The sequence below is a fragment of the Poecilia latipinna genome, unplaced genomic scaffold (genome assembly GCF_001443285.1).
Source record: "Poecilia latipinna isolate Pla-1442-1.1 unplaced genomic scaffold, P_latipinna-1.0 Scaffold294, whole genome shotgun sequence".
NCBI classification, from domain to species: domain Eukaryota; kingdom Metazoa; phylum Chordata; class Actinopteri; order Cyprinodontiformes; family Poeciliidae; genus Poecilia; species Poecilia latipinna.
In genome coordinates, this window is record NW_015112910.1 from 200,467 (window position 1) to 209,218 (window position 8,752).

The following is an 8,752-nucleotide window of genomic DNA, read 5'->3' on the forward strand; positions in this document are numbered from 1 at the left end:
TGTATAAATAAATGTTTTGTTAAAAATCAAACAATCAAATCTTCTTTTTCTTCTTCTATTTTTTAACTTTATCAAAACAAGTATAATTATCCCAAATCACAATAGTGTAGCTCTATAAAGGACATTGCAGAGGCGGACTCATGGGACTGCAAAAGAATAGCTGATTTAAAAAATAATAATAAAAATACTACGGAGAACTACAACAAGGAGATAAACGTTTTAGGATTAACATGCGTGTTTCATATGTTTCAATATATTTCAGAGATTTCAAATATAACTGGAATTCAGATAAAATAATGTTAAAAACTGGGGACTAATGGAAAATTTTATGATGTGCTCCTCACCCCCTTTTGTTCTTTAGATGATGAGATCACGTGTTTGCATGATCTTATCATGAGATTGATCAAGCTGCTCTCCTATAGACTTCCACAGTGCCATATAACAGCAGGGGATGTCCTTGATCCTGGAGACTATCTAGTTGCTTGCCCAACCCAGAACTTATCTGCCCCCTTTAGCAAAGAACAACCCCCTATCCTTAACAATAGACAAGTGACCAGATCATTTGTTTTACTTGTTTTACTTCCTTTGAACTCTCAGCTCCATATTGTCATTAAAATCTTCCTGAACTTATTTCAGCCCAGTCCTCCATAAAAACACATTTTCTTCTTCTCAATGTGACTGTTATTCCACTGAGGATCATGGTTCATTGATGTTGCAAGCAACGATATGGCACCACATACTGGTTAGTGTGTGTGTTTCCTCCACCATAAAAACCCAGAGGACGATCCTGAATCTGGGTCCCACGGATCCACCTGATGAAGGTTAAAGGTCGACAGCTGAAAATGAGATTTAATCCATCTAAATGGATTATATCCATTTAAATGGATTACAACTGTAATCCATACAACTGTTTCACATTGTATGGCCTCAGTCTGAGTAATCATTACATATGGTGTTTTTATTTTGAATATTTATTCATTATATTTTCAATAAACAAGAACATTTTCTAATTAATATTTTAACAGGTAATTTTTCATTGTTTAAATCTAAACCAAATTTTATAAAAGCAGTTTAAAGAGTGAATCAGAATGGTTGAAAACCTTTGATGGATCTAAATGTTTTATTATTCCTGCATTATTTTCTCATTTCTTTCCACTCTGAACTTTATGATCCGGTTCATGTTTTGTGTTCAGACATGTCTGCCTTGGTTTTGTTTCCATCTGCCTTGGTTTTGTTTCCATCTGTTCAATGTTTGTTTGAAAAACATTCTCCGTTCACCGCCGGGGGCAGTGACGCACCCGGATGTCCTCCACGCCGCTGCTAGCCGAGAAGAAGAAGAGGCGCATGATGGCAGCTCCCGTGGATCTGGAACTGAAGAAGGTACCGAGGTTCTGATTCTGGTTCTGTCTGGTACTAAGTGGTACTCTCTGCGCTCACCTGCTTCCGGTCCGGCCATGCAGAAAGCTAACAGCTAGCAATTAGCCTGCAGCATCTAGCTAGCCGGAACCAGAACCTCATTTATGGATAAGTGTGGAAGGTTCGGGGTTCTGTTAGAGCGGTTCCAACTTTTTGGTTCCTCTGCAGTCGGGTTTGGACCTTCCTTAGAACCCGGAGAACTCTTCTGTTTCTAAACCGATGATGATGATCATTATCGCTTTTCTTTGCGAGATTCCGCCCCGCTCTCCTCATGATGCAGCCGCTCTGCTAAGGTCAGAACCCGGAGAGCCTCTGCTCTGAATCATAGTTGAGAGTGCATAAAAGAGTGCTCAGTTGTCACACTAAAACAAACTTGGCGTACGGACAAATTTTGGAAAGTGTGGCGCACAAAAAAAAAAAAAAAAAAATCCGGATGTGTAAAGCTGTGCGCACGCTGCGCACTTTGCCTTTATAAATCCCAATTTGCGGGAAATAGAGCGCAGCTGCTGGTCCGCCCTGTCGCTTCCCATAAATACATATGTAAATTAGTTTAAATACCCGGAAGTCTGCCACCACGTGAAGTTATAGCCATGGCTACGGTCCTTGTTTGTAGCAAGCATTTATAATAAAAATAATTATAGATTTATTTAAAAGGTGCTTTTAGGGCACTTAAGTTCCCCTCACAAAAATAAAGCATTTTAAAGGAAGAAAATTCAACTTAAAAAGACAATAAAGAGATGCCTATTTGAATAGCAGAGTGTTCAGCCGGGATTTAAAGACAGGCAGCCTGTCAGAGTCATTTGAGTGGGGAATGTGGACCTTTATTCTAAATAGTGGAATCATGTGCATAAATTGTACATTTACAGAATAGAGATGCTTTCTGTCCATAAAGGCACATTCACAGAGCGGGCATGGCTGACTGAAGGATGACTGCACGCCTACTTCTTTAAGTTTGGCTCAGAGCTCCAGGATGATCAGTCTGGTCAATCTAAACGCGTATAAACCATCATCAACATTTCCCGGCAGATCAATATGATCTCTGAACACACACTCCCTCTGAATCCTTCCATTGGCGATGTTCTCCATCAGAGTCAAAGTGCTCTGATGGAGAACATCGCCAGAACATGTTTGGAGTTAATCTGCTGATCCAACCCTGTTTTCTTTTTTAGTGAGAATGAAATGACCCCATCCATAGATGCATTTCATGCGCTTCGATGCACAGACTGATGCGTTACATCTTTGAGCCAAAAACTGAGGAAAAGTTCCATTTACATTGGAGTGGGGTTTTCACATCCTTTTATTTTTATCTTATTTATTTTGTGTGCGTGTTATTGTCTGCGGATAAATGCGGTTCAGTTTCATTGTTTACGTTTAAACTATAACATATTCAAATAAAAAAAAAACATCAGGTTTGATGCTTCTTGGTCTAAATAACTAAATGTAGTCAGATTTCAGTGTATTTAGGTGAGTTTTGACGTTTTGTAGTTTGTTATTGTCCACAGAAAAAATTTGCGTGGCTGCCGCACATTTTCACGCCAGGGAAAAACAGAAATATTTACGTAAACTTTGACGCAAAGTTCATTTTTATACATGCCGACTTGTACGTAAAATATGGTGGCACACATTTTCTGTGCATACGCACGCTTTATACATGAGGCCCCAGGTCCTCCAGGCCTGGAGGTTTTCTGCAGCTTCTAGGCATCTGCTTCAACACACATGAGAATAATGAGGTCAACAGCAGAACTCGGCAGGAGACTCAGATGTGTTGGACCAGGGACATGTCCATAGGTTGAAGGACATGTCCCTCAATGACTGGAGCAAAGACTCCACTGTAGGCCCTGAAGCTGCAGATGAAGTGACGTCTCCTGTCATGGGGCTGTTTTTTATCTCAGAGTGACGCCTTCTGTTGTTGGGGCTGTTTTTTAGCTCACAGTGTCCCGTCCTGTTGTTGGGGCTATTTTTTTGTTGTTTTTTTTAGCTCAGAGTGATGCCTCCTGTCGTTGCAGGCCTTCTCGGAGCTGCAGGTGAAGATGATCGACACGCAGCAGAAGGTGAAGCTGGCCGACCTGCAGATTGAGCAGCTCGGTCGGGTTCAGAAGCACACCAAGCTGACGCAAGCCGAGATCTCCACTCTGCCTGCCAACACACGGCTCTACGAGGGCGTCGGCCGCATGTGAGTGGCTCCACCCTGAGCCGTGACATCATTGGCAAAGGGGGTAGTTGGTTACTGTCTGCCATTTCAGGTTTGTCCTGCAGTCCAAGGAGGAGATCGACGACCTGCTGACGGACAAACAGAAGACGGTCGACGACAAGATCAAAGAGCTGGAGGTAAAGAGCTGAGATTTACTGCACGCCCTGAACACAACACGGTTCTGCTGCGGGTCCAGCTGGCGCGGCAGGTCTGGTTCTGCAGAACTGAGTTGTGACCTTCATCATCCCGAGGCGGCTCAGACGTTATCATTTACTCAAAAAGCAGAAACTCACTTTTTAACATTTGTTCTGAAAGAAATTGGAGGATTTACTGTTAGCCTATCAGGTTCTTCCAAAGCCATGACATCATCACACTCAGCCTGGTTTGTGTTTGTATGGGCCGCTCTGACCTCTGACCTGTGTGTGTTCAGCAGAAGAAGGTGTACCTGGAGCGCAGTGTCAAGGAAGCGGAGGACAACATCAGAGAGATGCTGCTGTCCCGGCGAGCCCACTGACCAATCAGACTCACTTCCTACTCATAATAAACTCATTAAGCTCCGCCCTGTTTCCCGTCTGTTTGATGATGTCACAAAAGCATGCTTGCATCACTTCTTGTTTGCTTTATTAACAGCTGATACAGCAGGTTATGTAATCAGAAAGCAAGCTCCTGATTGGTCGAGTCTGAAGTCTGGCGATGCAATGTCCTGGGGTACCTGAAGTATCCTGTAGCTTTAACCAATCAGGAACCTCAACCATTCGTTTGATAATCTGTTTCTGTGATGTCATGATTACATCATCCAGTGTGGTCGTTATTGGGGTTCTGGACGAAGTTGATGGAGTAGGAACCGCTGGACGGGTCCTGATTGATCTGGAAGTTGCTGGTGGAGAGTCCGAACGGCCGCAGGATCAGGTTGCCCAGGTCCTTCAGCTTACCTGGACAAGGAGACACGTTCAGGGACCAGGTCCTCATAGCACAGATGCGGTGCGTTCAAGAGCAGTACGTACCCATCATCTCCTCCTTTAGCTTCTCGTTTCGCTCCTGAATCTGCTGAGGCAGCCGCTGAGGAACACACAGGTAAGGGTGGTACAGGTGAGGAGGGCACAGGTGAGACGGGGACAAAAGGACTTTAAACTGAAAGCTTAACTGAGGGTTTGGATCAAATTTGGTGTACAGAATCTGAAACATAGTGAATTTATCGACACATTTTCCTTACGGAGTCAGAACCAGACTTCAGCACTCGTTGGTCCCAGCAGTCAGTGAACTCACCATGCAGGCCTGCCGGGCTCCGTTGTGGCTTGGATCTCGCTCCAGAACCTTTTTGTAGTCCTCCAGAGCTTCATCAAGCTTCTCTGACTTCTCATAAAGCTCTGCCCTCCTCAATAGCGCCCGCAGGTACTCCGGATCCAGGTCTATTGCTATGGTAACCAGAGCCAGTGTGCTTATTGGTTAGCTTATTTAAAGTAAAAGGTAATGAAATAATGTGATGACTCACCTCTGCTGCAGTCTGAGATGGCCTCGTCCTTCAGCTCCTGAAAAGGCACAAAGCTGTTAGCATTCTGTTAGTACAAACTGTTGGCATAATGCTAATACACTTAACATTATTTAACAGGAGAGTTGGGTTAGCTGAGTCCACTCATATCAAAAACTAGATGCAAAGCAACAAAGCCAAGAAAGCTCAAAGAAACCAACATTTAGAATATTTAAAAACGTAGGGGCCAACAGGCTTTATTGAAGTAGCATAGCATTAGCATCACCTTAGCCTAATCAGAAGCAGCATGGCGTTAGCATAACGTCAGCATCACGTTAGCCTTACCAGTTGTAGCATAACGTTAGCATCACGTTAGCCTCACCAGGAGCAGTATAGCGTTAGCATCACGTTAGCCTCACCAGGTGCAGCATAGCGTTAGCATCACGTTAGCCTTACCAGGGGCAGCCAGGCAGCCGCTCGGTTGGAGAACAACACCGCTCTCTCTCTGCTGCAGCTAACCGGACATAGAGCCAAGGCCTGTGTGTAGCTTAGCTCCGCCTCTTTCCAGTCTGCAGGAACACAAACACAGTTACACGGAGGGGAACAAGGCGCCTGAACGCATCATGACCTGAACCCTGGGCAGAACTGAACTCACCTCCAGCTTTGAATAGGCCGTTTCCCGTTTCCTTCAGAGCGATGCTCTGCTGCCGACGACTCTGAAACAGAAACACACAGAGCTCAGATTTACTACCCAGAACCTGATGCCTGAAAGCTCCACAGACTGGTGTGAACTGACCTAAACTGGTTTAAACTGGTTAAGTTATGAACTGGTTGTAATGGTGTAAACTAGCTTGAATTGGTTTAACTGGTTTAAACTATGGGGAACCGTGGAGCAGAGACTGGTGTTACCTCCTTCTCCTCCTCCGTCAGCTCCTTCTCCACCTCCCTCAGGTAGTCATCGTCAAACTCCACTCTGGACGTTTCTTCATCTGAATCCTGAAAGACCTGACGCTCCTCTTCCTCCTGATGGTCCTTTTCCTCCCCTTCTCCCTCTGTCCATCGCTCCCTCTCTGCGTCTCCTCTCCCACATATTCTGTCTGTTTTCGGAAGCTCTTCCTCCTTCTCTTCCTCCTTCGTCTCCATGCTATCCTGACAGTCGTAGAAGTCTTCCTCCTCTTCCTCCCTCTGAGCTCCTCGGGTGCTCATCCTGAAGCTGAAATGAGACGTTCACTGACCTTCTGACCCTCCAGCTGGACCTCAGATAGACACCACAACCAGTTTAAACCTCCATTATCATCGTCTTCATCATCCTGAGCGTGATCACGTGATACAGCAGGTCGGAGATCTTAGATCAGCTACACACTAACAGTTAGCTGCTGAGCTAGCTGTTGCTGAAAAGCCACCCTGTGACGTCAGTGGGCTGAAGCGATCCGGATCAGAGTGACGTCATCATAACGTCTCTCAACAAGTTAAACGATTAAATATTAAAAGCAGATGATTTCACGCCGTCTCACCTGAAAACACCTCACAGACAGCCGGGTAGGCTGACGTCACTTCCGGGTTCTTCTTCTTCTTGATTTATTTTTTATTGGCAAGAAACGTAATGGTAATTACCGCCACCTACTGACATGAATTTATACAAACATTATCCATCCATCCATCCATTTTCTTCCCCCCTTTATCCCAGTGGGGTCAAGGGGTCAGCTGGTGTCTGTCTCCAGAGGTCACCAAGCGAGAGGTGGTGTCACTCTGGACAGGTTGCCAGTCCAGCAGGGCTACAAACATTATCATATTTTATTAATTATCTTTGTCTTCCAAAAAAACAAACTAAAATGTGAATATTTTTACTATCTAAATTTACCTGATGCACACGTAGTAAATTAAATATTTAATTTAAGTATATACCTGCCTGGATGCTTCTGATTTGATTTTAGGTTTTAATTCTGGTTTTTAAGTTTTCAACACTCAGACCGCTGCTTGTTTCAGTTCATGTCTATATAAAGCAAACAGAAACAGAACATCATGTTGTTTAAGTGTAGCCTGATCTGATTAACAGCTTTTTTAGTTTTCCAATTCACCGATATTTCCTGCTTTTAGTGACTGAAAACACATCAATTCCTGGTTTTCAAACCTCTTTTCTTTCATAATCCAGATTATCTAAAATGATCAGGATGTTCTGATCTTTAGTGATCCATTTATTTGTTTATTTATTGTAAGAGTTTTATTGGTCACGTTTTATTTTATTGTCTTGTAGAGAACTTTGGTCTCTCTGGGTGTGTGAAGTATAAATAAAGATTTATGGATTGATTGATTGATTATTGAAGCTTCTGGTCTGGACCGGGTCATATCAGGTCCATGATGCAGCATAACCAATGGCATCATCATGCTGCGGTGAATGTTTCCATCATGGCTGAAGCTCTGTGGAAATAATCGCCAGTTAACTGAACCAGAGTTTCCCATCATAGATGATGATGTCGCACCTGGCCACACTCCCACAGTGGGCGGAGCTTCCATGAAGCACATTAATAAACAGGAAATGATTACTATCTGAAGCAGGTCCAATCAGCTTCCATTTTAGCTCAGATTCTCCACCAGTCCACCTTTTACCATGGAAACCCAGGGAAACCAGGAAGGAAACCTGGTGCTGTCAGCTGTTACGACCAGGTCAGAAATCAGAACTCAACTCAAAAGATATCAACACTTTTTTATTTCTTTCAATTACATTTTTGAGATTTAATCAAATTTCAAAAGTTTACTGCTCTGATTAAGAAACTTCCCCGAGTCCTCCATGTTACGGAGAGGAAGATGAGGAGGAGGAAGAGGAAGAAGAAGAGGAAGAGCGTCTGGTCTGAGCAATCCAGGAGGCGAAGGCTGACACTCGGGCGTAGCCTCCAGGTTTCTGGGGTCGTGCACAGCCAGCGCCGAATGAGATCACACCTGTCAGGAGCCATCGGAGATCAGAGAGCAAGTTACAGAGAAAGACAGAGAGAGAGAAAGAGAGAGAGAGAGAGACTAACCAATCTGAGTCCAGTGTCCATCCTCCTCACACATCAGTGGACCTCCAGAGTCTCCCTGCAAAGAGACAGAATATTCCCAGTTCAGTGAAAAGCTGGAACGATCTCTGACCAATCAGCTGTCAGATCATTTCTGACCCTCAGTCAGTCATTGGACCAGCTTCCTGAACTAGTTTAACTTGTGGTGATTGTGCACCAAATGTCCAGGTAAGACCAGGTGAGCAGTTACCTGGCAGCTATCAACTCCGCCCTCAGGGTAACCGGCACACAGAATGCTAGAGGTGATTGTGTACTCAGGTAGGAGGAGCTGGCACTCAGCCTGCTCCACCAGAGGAAGCGCCGCCTCCTGGAGGACGTCAGGAAGAGAACCTGCAACTCAAACAGGTGAGATAGTTAAAGGAGGGGGTTGTAACAGGTGAGAATACGTTGGGTTCCGCTGGCCGTTCTCGCCTCTAACCTGCTTCTGCTTCTCGGCCCCAGCCGGCAATGAAGCATCTCCTTCCTGCAGCGAAATTCTGACCTTCAGCAGCCAAACACACAGGCTGAACCCACTCTGCAACACACCAAGGGCCACCATCAGTCTGAAAGATAAAACTCTGAAAGAGTTGTTATCTGTTTGGCTGATGGTAAAAACAGTCAGGGCTCTGTCTGGGTTGACAGAGC

At 44.6% G+C, this 8,752-nt stretch overlaps 3 protein-coding genes across 5 annotated transcripts in view; 1 reads left to right on the forward strand and 2 right to left on the reverse strand.

Moving 5' to 3' along the window:
• The first annotated feature begins 1,179 nt into the window (after positions 1-1,179).
• On the forward strand, positions 1,180-4,166 carry pfdn1 (prefoldin subunit 1). Of its 2 annotated transcripts, none has more exons than XM_015034306.1 (4): positions 1,180-1,380; positions 3,423-3,589; positions 3,660-3,744; positions 4,041-4,166. In XM_015034306.1, exons 1-4 carry the CDS (start codon positions 1,303-1,305, stop codon positions 4,119-4,121), a joined length of 411 nt encoding a protein of 136 aa, XP_014889792.1. In that variant the 5' UTR covers positions 1,180-1,302; the 3' UTR covers positions 4,122-4,166. The 2 variants fall into 2 exon arrangements, with proteins under 2 accessions (XP_014889792.1, XP_014889791.1); XM_015034305.1 differs by having other exon boundaries at positions 1,197-1,380; positions 4,038-4,166.
• Positions 4,167-4,208: 42 nt separating this feature from the next.
• ttc1 (tetratricopeptide repeat domain 1) overlaps positions 4,209-8,752 on the reverse strand; it is a 21,621-nt gene continuing 17,077 nt past the window's right edge. Inside the window, exons 3-10 of one of the 2 annotated variants that reach the window (XM_015034302.1) lie at positions 8,459-8,464; positions 5,985-6,460; positions 5,731-5,791; positions 5,532-5,644; positions 5,100-5,136; positions 4,874-5,022; positions 4,612-4,666; positions 4,209-4,539 (exon numbers count right to left, since the gene is read on the reverse strand). In XM_015034302.1, the coding sequence (XP_014889788.1) occupies positions 4,400-4,539; positions 4,612-4,666; positions 4,874-5,022; positions 5,100-5,136; positions 5,532-5,644; positions 5,731-5,791; positions 5,985-6,281 (852 nt within the window). In that variant the 5' untranslated portion in view covers positions 6,282-6,460; positions 8,459-8,464 and the 3' untranslated portion in view covers positions 4,209-4,399. Of the gene's footprint in view, positions 4,540-4,611; positions 4,667-4,873; positions 5,023-5,099; positions 5,137-5,531; positions 5,645-5,730; positions 5,792-5,984; positions 6,461-6,589; positions 6,678-8,458; positions 8,465-8,752 lie in introns of those variants that run through there. The other variant, XM_015034303.1, reaches the window with a different exon arrangement.
• tmprss15 (transmembrane serine protease 15) overlaps positions 7,820-8,752 on the reverse strand; it is a 10,420-nt gene continuing 9,487 nt past the window's right edge. Inside the window, exons 23-25 of the mRNA XM_015034289.1 lie at positions 8,319-8,458; positions 8,093-8,147; positions 7,820-8,012 (exon numbers count right to left, since the gene is read on the reverse strand). Coding sequence (XP_014889775.1) covers positions 7,867-8,012; positions 8,093-8,147; positions 8,319-8,458 — 341 coding nt within the window. The 3' untranslated portion in view covers positions 7,820-7,866. The remainder of the gene's footprint in view (positions 8,013-8,092; positions 8,148-8,318; positions 8,459-8,752) is intronic.